Source organism: Schistocerca gregaria, chromosome 10, assembly GCF_023897955.1.
Source record: "Schistocerca gregaria isolate iqSchGreg1 chromosome 10, iqSchGreg1.2, whole genome shotgun sequence".
NCBI classification, from domain to species: domain Eukaryota; kingdom Metazoa; phylum Arthropoda; class Insecta; order Orthoptera; family Acrididae; genus Schistocerca; species Schistocerca gregaria.
In genome coordinates, this window is record NC_064929.1 from 213,098,580 (window position 1) to 213,114,848 (window position 16,269).

The 16,269-nt window shown below is 42.9% G+C and overlaps 1 protein-coding gene across 1 annotated transcript in view; it reads right to left on the reverse strand.

Annotated features, from left to right (window-relative positions):
• Nucleotides 1-16,269, reverse strand: part of LOC126293680 (juvenile hormone epoxide hydrolase 1-like) — a 115,405-nt gene that overhangs the window by 68,905 nt on the left and 30,231 nt on the right. The window contains exon 2 of the mRNA XM_049986973.1: nt 5,696-5,910. Coding sequence (XP_049842930.1) covers nt 5,696-5,872 — 177 coding nt within the window. The 5' untranslated portion in view covers nt 5,873-5,910. The remainder of the gene's footprint in view (nt 1-5,695; nt 5,911-16,269) is intronic.

A 16,269-nucleotide genomic window follows, 5' to 3' on the forward strand; every position in this document is an offset into this window, starting at 1 on the left:
TAGCCCCATTTAAATAGGTTTGATTTTCACCCAGTTACTCCAGTGCACAGCCGGTTTAATGACCAAGTTGTAAAAGGTAGATGAAATCCTGCAGATCCCTCCTCAAGTGGAGTGTGGCACCATTTCTTCCCAAAGAGATAGCCCCCTTGCGACGGGCTTGGTGGCGAGCTCCTCAGTAGTTTCAATGAAACTCCTGCGGGATTTCAGCCGGACGCGTTGTTTTCGGTGCATATGCAACGGGTCTCGAGGATCATTCATTTGTTTTGATCTTTCGATCTCGGCGGCTACTTGTCTGCGGATAGTGGTTGGTGCTATGCCTATGATGGTATAAATTTTGTCTTTGAGAGTTGGTTTGAGGCATCCTGTAGTAATACGCACAGTTTCGTTTACGGCGACGTCAACTTGCTTAGTGTGAGCAGAGTTCCTCCAAACTGGCGCCGCATATTCCGCTGCTGAGATACTCAGCACCAGACCCGTGGTGTGCAAAACGTGTGGTTGAGCTCCCCACGATGAACCTGTTAGGTTGTTCCTGGCACAGACCTTTTTTTTTAGTGTTGTGACAGTGCTGCTTAAAAGTAAGCGCTCTGTCCAATGTTACTCCCGGGTATTTTGGGCTGTTTGTATGTTTCAGCTCTTCCCCTTGCCACATGACTCGGAGTTTACGTTTGGCTTGTTTGTTCCTAAGATGGAAGGCGGATACTTGAGATTTACTAGGGTTTGGTTTGAGATTATTGCCGTCGTAATAGGTAGCAAGTTCTGTTAAGGCTCCTGTGAGATTCTCCTCCACTTGTTCAAAGGTTTTATCCTGTGTGGCCACTGCTGCATCATCAGCATATATGAACATTCGTGTCTGGTGGCTGATGGGAAGATCATTGGTATAGATGTTAAATAATATTGGAGCCAAGACACTACCCTGTGCAAGTCCATTTTTCTGTGTCCTCCATCGGCTGTTTTAGATTGTAAGGTTACATAGTAGCGTCTGTTCTGTAGCATGCACTTCATGAACATAGAAAGGGTGAAGTCCTTAGTGACATTATACAGTTTCTGGGTAAGCAGCTTATGGTCAACTGTGTCATATGCAGCACTGAGATCCAGCAATGAGACCCCACTTACTTCTCCTCTCTGATAGCCGTCTTCGATGTACTGTGTGAGATTAAGGATTTGGTCACAGCATGATTTTCCTGGTCGAAATCCAGCTTGTTCGTTAATGAGGGCTTTGTCCACATAATCAGCTATGCGTTTGAGGATCATTCGGTCCAGCACTTTAAATAAATGGCACAGCAGTGAGACAGGCCGAAAATTTTTAGCTTCAGCTGGGTCTTTCCCTGGTTTTGGTAACGCAATAACCCGAGCTTTCCTCCACAGTTTAGGAATTTGCATTGTTGTAATACAGTTTTTCATTAGCTCTAGGATCGATGCTTGTACTCCCGGTCCAAAATGTTTAATTTGCTCAGATCTCAGATCATCGAGGCCAGCGGCCTTATTGTTTTTGAAATCGTTGATGGTACCTTGTAGCTCCTGAATGAAGAACGGGCGAGCTAGGAAGCTAATCTCCTCGTTCAGTTTTCTTTTAACTTTGCAATTCCTGATCTTCTTTTTGGTTTTTCCTTTCATGAGTATATGGTGAGCTATCTGATAAGGTGTAACTTCACTGTAATTTGGTTGTGGTTCTGTTGGGTCGTTGTTGAGACACTGGACCAGTTTCCATGCCTGCCTACTGCTGTGCTCCATGTCCGTCTCTTGCAGGAGGTTACACCATTTTTCCTTTCTCGCTTCGGAGACACCAGACATCAGTACCTCACCTGCCTGGATCGTTTCCTCTGAGAAGGGGTCCTTATTGTACAGTTCTTCATACTTTTTCAGAGCTTCCTTGCTGCTACCATTGAGTCCAGCGATATACTGGGTGCGGCACCCTCTAGATCTGCGTAGTCCAGAGATTTTCTTGACAACGTCTATAAAAGTTTCATCTGATTGTATCTCTGGTTTAATTTCCAAGATCTCCTTATCAAGGTCCTCTGTGAAAAGTTCCCAATGAGCTTTTTTGAAATTGAAGCGTCTCTTGAAGGGCATTACATCTGATTTGATTACTGCAGTAATGCAGCAAGTTATTGCTCTGTGTTGCGATCTTGGAATTGGGTCCTTGAATTTCCTTTACAGTTTGCAGGGATACCTTTTCGGAGATAAAGATGTTATCTGGATTATGTCCTGTTGTTAAATGAAAAGTTCCCAGATTGTTGGATAGGACGACGTGCTGAAGTGAAGTGGCCAGCCCGGTCTCCTGATTTGACCCCTCTTGATTTTTTTCCTGTGGGGAGCAATCAAACATAAAGTGTATGCTCAAATACCAACTACGCCAGATGATATGAAGCAACGTATCATCGACTCGTGCGCTGGTATCTCACGTGACACCCTCGCAGCCGTTCACAAATCATTCGAACGGCGACTACAAATGTCCGCTGCAGCAGAGGGGGAGCATTTTGAGCACATGCTTCAGTAAAGTTTTGTATCATGTATGTATTTTACATCTTTGTGTGTATTTACTACGTAATGTGATCAATAGCAGATATTTTCAAATAAAAAACAAATACGTACGAAATATTTGTGACCAATAAGGGCCTCCTCATTTACATTTGTATTTCTGGTGCTTAAACTGTATTAACATCTTGTAGTATTTTAATACTTTATGTTGTCTACTATTTTGGTATCACAGTTGTTAAATAACTGAATAATAATTGCGCAACATCAGTTAATTTTTGAGCAAAATATTGCCGTATGTATTACTATTGTCGGGTAAACGGGCGTGTTTGTGTAAGGACGGACTCACAAAGTTTACCGTGTACTCTACACAACAGGAAAGGTCACATTGGACAACGCCGCTTCGAAGGACGAACACGATACGAGAACAAACAATTCGCCTAAATATTATGATATACACATATTTGAAACCGTCTTTTTAAGCCCATCATGTTACGCTAAAATTTAACATTGGGTTCCATTTAAAAAAAAAAAAAAAAAAAGAAGATAGCCTCATAGCTCTCAAATAAAAAAAATAGCAGAAACATGAAATGTGATGTATTCAAGTATCCCCTGTCCCTACAGTTCACTGGCCAAACGGCATCTTTGTATGTATTGCGGTTGGGGAGATATAATTAAACACATATACTCTTACTTCCACATGGTGAACATATATTTTTATTGGGAGAAATAAATGAATAAGTTAAGCATCGGTGGTTCCTGGAGCAACAACTGATTTTGGTCTTCAGCGAAATTCTTCGCTGATGGCCTCGCGACAAGAACAATTTTTTGAGACCGACTGTTAACTCGTTGTATCTGTTTTGGCCTCTATAAAAACCATAATAAAAAAAGTCCATCGATTAACTTCACATTTCCCCTTTTCTTTCACAATACTGTTTCTACAACCGCTCACTGTAAACAAACCACTTTGCCAGTTTCTCAGCTGCCGTTGTTTTAAGACATACAAATGAGAACGTGTGAAACAACAACACTTCCACACGTCGTCCCGCCGTGGTTTGTGGAAACTTGAACGATCGCCCACGTAGCGGCTGGTGCCACGAGCTCTGGCACCATGTTGACCGCAGTAGTGAAACATCTTCGTTAATGAATGTTTGCCGAGTGATTTTCGAACCGGTTTGACAGATTTTAAGCAAACGAAATCGTAGAGCAGCTGGCGACGTTATCTCTTAGGTGCCCGGTGAAGAAACCTACCATACTAGAGTACAACACAGGCGTTATCATGTTCACCGAGAGCACTGAAAAACGTGAGTACGTTTTGCTTTCTCCGGAACGTCAAAACAGAGGGCTTCCAAAATTACGTTATCTCAGTACGTACTTGTCCTCCCTACAGCCAATTACACAATGGGTAGCAGTAGAAGTTATTTAGTTCGTTAGTTCTTGCTCCATAGGTCATATTTGTAATATTTGTGGAATAGAGCAAACACACACACACACACACACGTGTGTGCTATGCATGACGCTAAATGTTCAGAGTGACAATTATTGGACTATACAAAATAAAATCGTCATAACTTCTGAACGGTTTGAGTTACGACGTTCAAAAGGCACAGTTGTCCGCAGGGCATGATGATAATTAGTATGGTTTGGTTTAGTGACGAATCCCGCTTTCATTTGGATGGGTCCGTCGATACCCAAAACTGGCGCATCTGGGTGGCAGAATCTCTTCACCCTCAACGGGTGGCTGTGTGGTGTGAGGTGTCCAGTCACGGAATATTCGGTGCGGTATTCCTTGACGGTACTATGACTAACGGACGGTACGTGAATGTTTTGGAAGATGATTTCATCCTAATTACCCAAAGTGAGCGTGATTTCGACAAGATTTAGTTCATGCAACAGCGAGCTTGAGCCCATTGAAGCAGGAGAGTGTTTGATGTCTTGCAGGAGCGCTTTGAGGACCGCATTCTGGTTCTGGGATGCCGAGACGCCACTGGCATGGGCCACGATTGGCCGCCATATTCTCCGGATCTGAAAACATGCGACTCCTTTTTGTGGCGCCGAGTCAAATTAAGAAAATCCCTCACACTCGGCAGCGCTTTTGACACCTTTGAACTGCGAAGGCGCGAACGGCTGTTGGCGACAACGGAAGCAACATTTTAAACATGGCTGAAACAGCAACTGTTAAAATTCTTCACGCTAAATGATGACAGCCAAAACCGTTGCACCGAGCGAGGTGGGGCAGTGGTTAGCACACTGGACTCGCATTCGGGAGGACGACGGTTCAATCCCGTCTCCGGCCATCCTGATTTAGGTTTTCCGTGATTTCCCTAAATCGCTTCAGCCAAATGCCGGGATGGTTCCTTTGAAAGGGCACGGCCGATTTCCTTCCCCATCCTTCCCTCACCCGAGCTTGCGCTCCGTCTCTAATGACCTCGTTGTCGACGGGACATTAAACACTAATCTCCTCCTCCTCCTCCAAAACCGTTGCAGGATGAAGATTTATTAAAATTCTTGACCGCGTTTTTGATGTATCTAAATATACCTACATCAGAAGTAAAATATACTAAAATTACATCCTGCAATGGAAATTAATAAAACTGTCGACGTCTTTGGCACAATTGTTTTATTAATCTCCATTGTATTTTACTTCTGATGAAGGTATATTTAGATATACCGTAACCGTGGTCAAGAATTTTAATAAATCTTTATCCTGCAATTGTTTTGGCTGTCATCATTTACCGTGATGAAAACGGAAGCCATCTTTAGAGTTAGAAATAGGCGTTGCCATAAAGACGTTGGAGACAGGCGAAGCAGAAACTGTACGAGGTCGTGTTTCTTAATTTGGGTACTGTAGTCGCTCACGAATACATGGAAATGAAGATTTTTCGATGCTCCACTCCAAATACAGTCCATTTTTTGTTTTCGTTTCTAATACAAAATTGGTAAAATTAAATCTCGGGCAATGCCGGGTTTGTCAGCCAGTACATATACGCACAATTTTGTTGCCCGATCTGTTCAAATAAAATGGCTCCAAGAACTACTGATCCCCTACACTTAGAACTACTTAAACTTAAGCTAAGGACATCACACACAACCATGCCCGAGGCAGGATTCGAACCTGCGACCGTAGCAGCAGTGTGGTTCCGGACTGAAGCGCCTAGAAGCGTTCGACCACAGAGACCGGCGCCCGATATGTCAATACGAGAGCAGATGAGCAGCTTACACTGTCTGGGATGTCGATGGTGAAGGGCCGGATGGACTCGTCCACCTGCTTTGGTTCTCCAGGTCCCCACCAGGCCTCTTCCAGCTTCCGCTGGTCGAACGACTCCTCTTCTGGAGCAGTTAACCTCCTCCAGAAGTACACCGCCAGTACCACCGCCATTACTAACAGCAGCACCATCTTCAACGGTCACGCACACGGGAGCTTCTGGCGTGTACCTGCAACAAGTACCAGGAGCCTCTTATGCACTCTCCGTCTGAGAATTCAGCAGTTTCAACAGGCGCACACTTCTACCGGGACGTTATATTCTTTTAAAGAGCCAACTAGTAAACAACAACAAAATCTCGATAAGCGTGCGTAGGAAAGACCATCAATCCTGGGAATAGAGAATTTGAAAGATTTTTGCTTGTTATCCATATTTCTGCTGGCAAGACATCAAAATACACTACTGGTCATTAAAGTTGCTGCACCACGAAGATGAAGTGCTACATACGCGAAATTTAACCGACAGGAAGAAGATGCTGTGATATGCAAATGATTAGCTTTTCAGACCATTCACACGAGGTTGGCGCCGGTGGCGACACCTACAACGTGCTGACATGGGGAAAGTTTCCAACCGATTTCTCATACACAAACAGTAGTTGACCGGGGTTGCCTGGTGAAACATTGTTGTGATGCCTCGTGTAAGGAGGAGAAATTACCATCACGTTTGCGACTTTAATAAAGGTCGGATTGTAGCCTATGGCGATTGCGGTTTATCGTATCGCGACGTTGCTGCTCGCGTTCGTCAGCACCCAATGACTGTTAGCAGAATATGGAATCTGTGAAATCAGGTGGGTAAAACGGAACGTCGTGCTGGATCCCAACGGCCCCGTATCACTAGCACTCGAGATGACAGGCACCTTATCCACATGGCTCTAACGGATCGTGCAGCCACGTCTTGATCCCTTAGTCAACAGATGGGGACGTTAGCAAGTCAACGCCCATCTGCACGAACAGTTCGACTACGTTTGCAGCAGCACGGACTATCAGCTCTGAGACCGTGGATGCGGTTACCGTTGACGTTGCATCACAGACAGGAGCGCCTGCGGTGGTGTACTCGACGACCAACCTGGGTGCCCGAATGGGAAAGCGTCATTTTTTCGGATGAAACCAGGTTCTGTTTACAGCATCAGGATGGTCGCATCCGTGTTTGGCGATATCGCGCTAAACGCACATTGGAAGCGTGTATTCGTCATCGCCATACTGGCGTATCACCCGGCGTGATGGTATGGGGTGCCATTGGTTTCACGTCTCGGTCATCTATTGTTCGCATTGACGGCAATTTGAACGGTGGACGTTACATTTCAGATGTGTTACGACCCGTGGCTCTACTCTTCATTCGATCCGTGCGAAGCCCTACATTTCAGCAGGATAATGCACGACCGCATGTTTCAGGTCCTGTACGGGCCTTTCTGGATACAGAAATTGTTCGACTGTTGCCCTGGCCAGGACATCCTCCAGATCTCTCACCGATTGAAAACGCCGGGTCAATGGTGGCCGAGCAACTGGCTCGTCACAATACGCCAGTCACTACTCTCGATGAACTGTGGTATCGTGTTGAAGCTGCATGGGCAGCTGTACCTGTACACGCCATCCAAGCTCTGTTTGACATAATGGCCAGGTGTATCAAGGCCGTTATTACGGCCACAGGTGGTTGTTCTGGGTTCCGATTTCTCAGAAACTATGCATCCAAATTGCGCGAAAATGTAATCACATGTCAGATCTAGTATAATATATTTGTCCATTGAATACCCGTTTATCATCTGCATTTCTTTTTGGTGTAGCAATTTTAATGGCTAATAGTGTATGTGAAACAAGCGGATCTCTGAGACCGGGCGAAAATTTTTCAAGGTTGGTCATAGCGGAATGCTCCTAGACTCCATCTATTCTCCTTAAACTGTCAACCTTGCAATATTTAGCTGTCGGTTGTGTTATCACCTTCGTTGTTTGATGTCGACACGTGTTACTGGGTGGTGTTAGGGTCTCCTAGACCTTGCTTAGTTAAGGACGTTACTGTTTTTTTCAGTGCGATACCGAAGTACAATATGCATTCTCAGGAACAGTTTTAATGTTCCCGATTTTGATGAATTTTTTTGGCGGTGGACAGAGGAAGATGTCAGTGATATATATCAAGAAATAGACAGAAAAGACGACTATTTTACAATAGCCAGTGATCACAGTTCTGTATCGAACAAAAGCATCATTCTGGGGGAGAACGTCAGGACAGTTGTGTGTGATGAGGCTCTGTCTGTTTTTACAACAAAATACTTGGAAGTGTTAATAAAAATGAATCAGTTTTGCAGACTTTTAGGGGCAAATTGAAATCCTGGAATTTAGTTTTATGTGGAAATTTTCTTGCTAAAGAGATAGTATAATTTTTCGGGATGTAAAATTCAATTCTCTAACAGTTCATGGACGATAACTAGTTTGGGCAAGAAGAGAATAGAAGCTTTCGAAATGTGGTGCTACAGAAGAATGCTGAAGATTAGATGGGTAGATCACATAACTAATGAAAAGGTACTGAATAGGATTGGGGAGAAGAGAAGTTTTTGGCACAACTTGACTAGAAGAAGGGATCGGTTGGTAGGACATGTTCTGAGGCATCAAGGGATCAGCAATTTAGTATTGGAGGGCAGTGTTGAGGTTAAAGATCGTAGAGGGAGACCAAGAGGTGAATACACTAAACAGATACAGAAGGATGTAGGTTGCAGTAGGTACTGGGAGATGAAGAAGCTTGCACAGGATAGAGTAGCATGGAGAGCTGCGTCAAATCAGTCTCAGGACTGAAGACCACAACAACAACAACAGTTCATTTATGTTAACGATTTAAAACATCCGCAGAAAAATAAGCGATTTAGTGTGATAAGTAGCTGAATGCTGCAGGCTTCATTTTGTACAATAAAATAAACAAGAAATATTTAAACAATAATTAAACAACTGCGATAAAAATACGCCAGTTACGTTGCTTTCTACATTGTTCTTATTGCGTATATCACAATGAGTTCATTTCGCCATGTTGCCATCGTTATGCGTTCTGTAAATACAGTAATAGTCAATGGCCTTGATATTATGAACTATAATTATGTTTGGAAAGGTATTACACTTGACTGGTGTTTTTTCCTTACATGTAATATCGGTGCCGCCAGATGCTCTCTTTATTGGACTTTATATTTGAAAGTTGCTTGTATGTTCTTTGTTGACGTAACCCTACGTCTGACTTTTAGATATATGATTAGTCAGTTTTTTGTGGGATTTTTTCCTCTTGACAACTTGGATCAGAGATATTACATATTTACATAGTTACCACCAGGAGTTGGTGATGTGTGGAAATTCGGTTATGTTTTGATTATTTTCTTAGGTTTATTGTAATTATGTTTTTTACATCAACTGTGATTTGATTGCTTTCGTGTAGAAGCTTACATTGTTTACACTGCCAAGGGACTTGATACAGCATACCGTTCCTGAGGGAAAAGTGTCTTAGCGGAGCGCAGACAGACAGTCAGATAACAAATAACAAAAAAAAGTATTTTTTCATATGGTACAGTTACAGATTAAGAAATTTCGGATTATTTCCTCTACTTGTACTCTGGAACCTTGCTTTTCGCCATGTTTTCTAGGTTAAGGGGAAGTATACTGTCTGTTTTGACGAATGAGTTCGCGAGCATCAAAACATGTGATACAAATGGCTGCAACTTTTGATTACCTTGACTTGTAAGCTGAAAGTGCTTACAACACCAAGGGACTATAGAATTCAGCACGTAAGATGAATTTCAACTTGATACGACATCATGACACTGAGAAAAAGAGATCTAAACAGACAGTCCGATAACAAACGAGAAATTAAAAAAATGGGCAGATACGAGAAGCTTCCATAAAAATTATTTATGTATACAGACAGTTTATACAGCCTGTAAATAGAGGATATTGACCATTTTCGCCTGTTATCGGCATTGATAATGGCAAGAAGCGGGACCCAAAGATTCCAAGACTTACGGGAATGTTTCAATTTCCAGTTTTACATTGGATTACAAATAACGTAAGAAATGTTTTTATTGTGTGATGTAATTACAAATTAACTATTACGCATTTTTTCTTTTACTTGTACTGTGAGACATTGCTTCTTGCCCAGTTACGTGATTCTAGGTCAACGGGAAGCGCCCTATAGGTTTTATCTTGACGAGTGAGTTTTCTAGTATCAAAATACGTGACGTAAATGGCCGTATGACCTGATTGCATTGAATAAAAAGCTTCAATTATTTGCATTACAAAGGGAGTGTAGACTTCACTACATTGCATAAATTTCATGCTGATAACACTACGCTTTCTTAGAAAAAGCGTTGTGAACAGTCGGACAGGCAGATCGACAGACCAACCAACCAACCGACCGACAGACCGATGACAGACAACAGAATGATCCCATGACGGTTCCGTTTGCACCGAGTGAGGTACAAACACATAAAAACAGCTACAGACGGTTTAAGAATAGCTTGTATTACACCCCCGCCCCCACTCCCCCACTGAACCGGTGGTTTGGGGGGGGGGGGGGGTTGGAAGGGGGTCAGATGGACGTGGGGCCTGATAGCGTCTCAGATGTGCGACATTAGATTCAGATCACACGAATTCGCTGGACAAGCCATCAACGTGTGTTAACTAACCTGCCCTTCCAACCATTGTAGCAGGATTCTGGCGTTCTGGCAGGGACAGTTATCCAGCTGGAAGATGCCGTGGCTTTTGGGAAAGAGATCAAGCAGAGTGTGACCAGCGGAAAAATGCTCCTCCTATAGGAGCCTAAAAATGGCAAGAGTCTCCTGTTTACTTTAAAAGACACTGACTGAAAAGTTGGCTACCTTATTCTACTTTACTTAGTACCTTTAAAAATTTTCCCAAAAAGAGTTCTTTGGCCATTTCTCCAGTAGAAGAGAGATGTTTCACAGTAGCAAAGATAAATAAATGCTGATAGCTCCTCACATATGCATTTTAGAGCCCATATTTATTGGACTTTTCCCTTGTTTTGGTGCATACTACCACCCTTGAAAATTGCCTGTTCCACAATCATAGCTACATGTATTCTTGTGTTAGAGGCAGCTCTATGAGTTTCTCGTATAACTTTCAACTCGTTCTTTCCTAGGGTCCCTCACCTCAAATTGATACGTTTACACTTCTCCACCAAGTCCGTAACATTATCAAGGATTCGCTCTCTCTCTCTCTCTCTCTCTCTCTATATATATATATATATATATATATATATATATATATATATATATATATATATATATATATAGGGTGTTACAAAAAGGTAAGGCCAAACTTTCAGGAAACATTCCTCACACACAAATAAAGAAAATATGTTATGTGGACATGTGTCCGGAAACGCTTACTTTCCATGTTAGGGCTCATTTTATTATTTCTCTTCAAATCACATTAATCATGGAATGGAAACACACAGCAACAGAACGTACCAGCGTGACTTCAGACACTTTGTTACAGGAAATGTTCAAAATGTCCTCCGTTAGCGAGGATACATGCATCCACCCTCCTGGAATCCCTGATGCGCTGATGCAGCCATGGAGAATGGCGTATTGTATCACAGCCGTCCACAATACAAGCACGAAGAGTCTCTACATTTGGTTTCGTAGACAAGAGCTTTCAAATGCCCCCATAGATGAAAGTCAAGAGGGTTGAGGTCAGGAGAGTGTGGAGGCCACGGAATTGGTCCTCCTCTACCAATCCATCGCTCACCGAATCTGTTGTTGAGAAGCGTACGAACACTTCGGCTGAAATGTGCAGGAGCTCCATCGTGCATGAACCACATGTTGTGTCGTACTTGTAAAGGCACATGTTCTAGCAGCACAGGTAGTGTATCCCGTATGAAATCATGATAACGTGCTCCATTGAGCGTAGGTGGAAGAACATGGGGCCCAATCTAGACATCACTAACAATGCCTGCCCAAACGTTCACAGAAAATCTGTGTTGATGACGTGATTGCACAATTGCGTGCGGATTCTCGTCAGCCCACACATGTTGATTGTGAAAATTTACAATTTGATCACGTTGGAACGAAACTAAAATGAGCTCTAACGTGGAAATTAAGCGTTTCCAGACACATGTCAACATAGCATCTTTTCTTTCTTTGTGTGTAAGGAATGTTTCCTGAAAGCTGGCCGTACCTTTTTGTAACACCATATATACATTCGCTGACGCCGAAACTTCGAAGCTCTGTAGCGTCGTTGGATGGCATTCCCGAACCAGGGTTCCTATCCTCACTTTGAGCCTCAAGAAGCCATCTACATCCCATCTAAGTGTCTCGGAATAATTTTGAAACACCCTAAATATAGCGTCCTCCTACGTATACCCCACGAAGATAAAATTAGATAGATTCGAGCCGACAAGGAGGCTTACCGGCAGTCGTTCTTCCCGCCAACTATTCGCGACTCGAACAGGAAAGTGGAAGAAGTAACAATGGTAAACAAAGTACCCTCCGCCACGCACCGCCAGGTGGTTTGCGGAATGTATATGTGGATGTAGGGTAAGCCGGTAATATGCAATCGCCGAAGTATACAGCACAAAACATTGATGCTGAAAGGGTCCTACAGTCCCCTTTCATTAACACTTTATTTTGCTTTCCAGTGCACATTGCAGGCTACAGAAAAATTCGGTGTGTTTTCGTTCCAATGGTTCAAATGGCTCTGAGCACTATGGGACTTAACATCTATGGTCATCAGTCCTCTAGAACTTAGAACTACTAAATCCTAACTAACCTAAGGACATCACACAACACCCAGCCATCACGAGGCAGAGAAAATCCCTGATCCCGCCGGGAATCGAACCCAGGAACCCGGGCGTGGGAAGCGAGAACGCTACCGCACGACCACGAGAAGCGGGCGTCCTTTTTCATGCACCAGTTTTTTTTTCTTTCTGAGGATGAGTTATTGTATTGGTGCTTGGGAGGAAACATACAAAATTCAAATCAGAGCTTGAACTCGTATGTTTGGAAGTTAGCTCCCAAGCATTTGTATTCTGGTGCGAAAACTGTGGAGATTGCGACTCTCCTGGCAGTGAGCACCTTCAACGAAAGGTATTCAGCAATTCTGAAGACCATGACAACGATGGACGTCACCCTGTGACTCTGTTCGACGCAGTTCGCCAAGCATTCGGACGACCACCGGATTCAAACGGCCGAAAACCGCTTGTCACCGGCCGTACGAGCGGCTCTGGAGCAGCGCAGGATGGCCCAGATCGAGGAGAACGCCCTCTGTGAGGAAGAGGAAGCATTAGTTTACGGACCCGGAATAGCAGATTGAACGTACGTTGCATAGTATTGCTGTGCTGGTACTGCGAACGGCTGAAAGCAAGGGGAAACTACGGCCGTAATCTTTCCCGAGGGCATCCAGCTTTACTGTATGATTAAATGATGATGGAGTCCTCTTGTGTAAAATATTCCGGAGGTAAAATAGTCCCCCATTCGGATCTCCGGGAGGGGACTACTCAAGAGGATGTCGTTATCAGCACAAAGAAAACTGGCGTTCTACGGATCGGAGCGTGGAATGTCAGATCCCTTAATCGGGCAGGTAGGTTAGAAAATTTAAAAAGGGAAATGGATAGGTTAAAGTTAGATATAGTGGGAATTAGTCAAGTTCGGTGGAAGGAGGAACAAGACTTCCGGTCAGGTAACTACAGGGTTATAAACACAAAATCAAATAGGGGTAATGCAGGAGTAGGTTTAATAATGAATAGGAAAATAGGAATGCGGGTAAGCTACTGCAAACAGCATAGTGAATGCATTATTGTGGCCAAGATAGATACGAAGCCCACGCCTACTACAGTAATACAAGTTTTTATGACAACTAGCTCTGCAGATGATGAAGAAATTGAAGAAATATATGATGAAGTAAAAGAAATTATTCAGATAGTGAAGGGTGACGAAAATTTAATAGTCATGGGTGACTGGAATTCGGTTGTAGGAAAAGAGAGAGAAGGAAACGTAGTAGGTGAATATGGATTGGGGCTAAGAAATGAAAGAGGAAGCCGCCTGGTAGAATTTTGCACAGAGCACAACTTAATCATAGCTAACACTTGGTTTAAGAATCATGAAAGAAGCTTGTATACATGGAAGAACCCTGGAGATACCAAAAGGTATCACATAGATTATATAATGGTAAGACAGAGATTTAGGAACCAAGTTTTAAATTGTAAGACATTTCCAGGGGCAGATGTGGTCTCTGACCACAATCTACTGGTTATGACCTGTAGATTAAAACTGAAGAAACTGCAAAAAGGTGGGAATTTAAGGAGATGGGACCTGGATAAACTGAAAGAACAAGAAGTTGTACAGGGAGAGCATAAGGGAACAATTAACAGTAATGGGGGTAAGAAATACAGTAGAAGAAGATTGGGTAGCTTTGAGGGATGAAGTAGTGAAGGCAGCGGAGGATCAAGTACGTAGAAAGACGAGGGCTAGTAGAAATCCTTGGGTAACAGCAGAAATATTAAATTTAATTGATGAAAGGAGAAAATATAAAAATGCAGTAAATGAAGCAGGCAAAAAGGAATACAAACGTCTCAAAAATGAGATCGACAGTAAGTGCAAAATGGCTAAGCAGGGATGGCTAGAGAACAAATGTAAGGATGTAGAGGCTTATCTCACTAGGGGTAAGATAGATACTGCCTACAGGAAAATTAAAGAGACCTTCGGAGTTAAAAGAACCACTTGTATGAACATCAAGAGCTCAGATGGAAACCCAGTTCTAAGCAAAGAAGGGAACGCAGAAAGGTGGAAGGAGTATATAGAGGGTCTATACAAGGGCGATGTACTTGAGGACAATATTATGGAAATGAAAGAGGATGTAGATGAAAATGAAATGGGAGATACGATACTGCGTGAAGAGTCTGACAGAGCACTGAAAGATCTGAGTCGAAACAAGGCCTCCGGAGTAGACAACATTCCATTGGAACTACTGACGGCCTTGGGAGAGTCAGTCCTCGCAAAACTCTACCATCTGGTGAGCAAGATGTATGAGACAGGCGAAATACCCTCAGACTTCAAGAAGAATATAATAATTCCAATATAAAAGAAATCAGGTGTTGACAGATGTGAAAATTACCGAACCATCAGCTTAGTAAGCAACAGCTGCAAAATACTAACGCGAATTCTTTACAGACGAATGGAAAAACTAGTAGAAGCCGACCTCGGGGAAGATCAGTTTGGATTCCGTCGAAATGTTGGAACACGTGAGGCAATACTGTCCCTACGACTTATCTTAGAAGCTAGATTAAGGAAGGCAAACCTACGTTTGTAGCATTTGTAGACTTAGAGAAAGCTTTTGACAATGTTGATTGGAATACTCTCTTTCAAATTCTACAAGGTAGCAGGGGTAAAATACAGGGAGCGAAAGGCTATTTACAATTTGTACAGAAACCAGATGGCAGTTGTAAGAGTCGAGGAACATGAAAGGGAAGCAGTGGCTGGGAAGGGAGTGAGACAGGGTTGTAGCCTTTCCCCGATGTTATTCAATCTGTATATTGAGCAAGCAGTGAAGGAAACAAAAGAAAAATTCGGAGTAGGTATTAAAATCCATGGAGAAGAAATAAAAATGTTGAGGTTCGCCGATGACATCGTAATTCTGTCAGAGACAGCAAAGGACTTGGAAGAGCAGTTGAACGGAATGGATAGTGTCTTGAAAGGTGGATATAAGGTGAACATCAACAAAACCAGAACGAGGATAATGGAATGTAGTCGAATAAAGTCGGGTGATGCTGAGGGAATTAGATTAGGAAATGAGACTCTTAAAGTAGTAAAGTAGTTTTGCTATTTGGGGAGCAAAATAACTGATGATGGTCGAAGTAGAGAAGGTATAAAATGTAGACTGGCAATGGCAAGGGAAGCGTTTCTGAAGAAGAGAAATTTGTTAACATCGAGTATAGATTTAAGTGTCAGGAAGTCATTTCTCAAAGTATTTCTATGGAGTGTAGCCATGTATGGAAGTGAAACATGGACGAAACTAGTTTGGACAAGAAGAGAATAGAAGCTTTCGAAATGTCATTCTACAGAAGAATGCAGAAGATTAGATGGGTAGATCACATAACTAATGAGGAAGTATTGAATAGGATTGGGGAGAAGAGAAGTTTGTGGCACAACTTGACCAGAAGAAGGGATCGGTTGGTAGGACATGTTATGAGGCATCAAGGGATCACCAATTTAGTATTAGAGGGCAGCGTGGAGGGTAAAAATCGTAGAGGGAGACCAAGAGATGACTACACTAAGCACATTCAAAAGGATGTAGGTTGCAGTAGGTACTGGGAGATGAAGAAGCTTGCACAAGATAGAGTAGCATGGAGAGCTGCATCAAATCAGTCTCAGGACTGAAGACCACAACAACAACAAAATGTAGTCAAAACTTCAAAAACGGTTTTCACAAAATGACTTTTTTTATCGCGCTGTATGGTACCTTCGAATCTATTGCACCGATTGACATGATTCTTTGTTTCCGACGAAGCTAACTAAATTGTCTAGGAGTTGTACAGCTTTTATTCCATC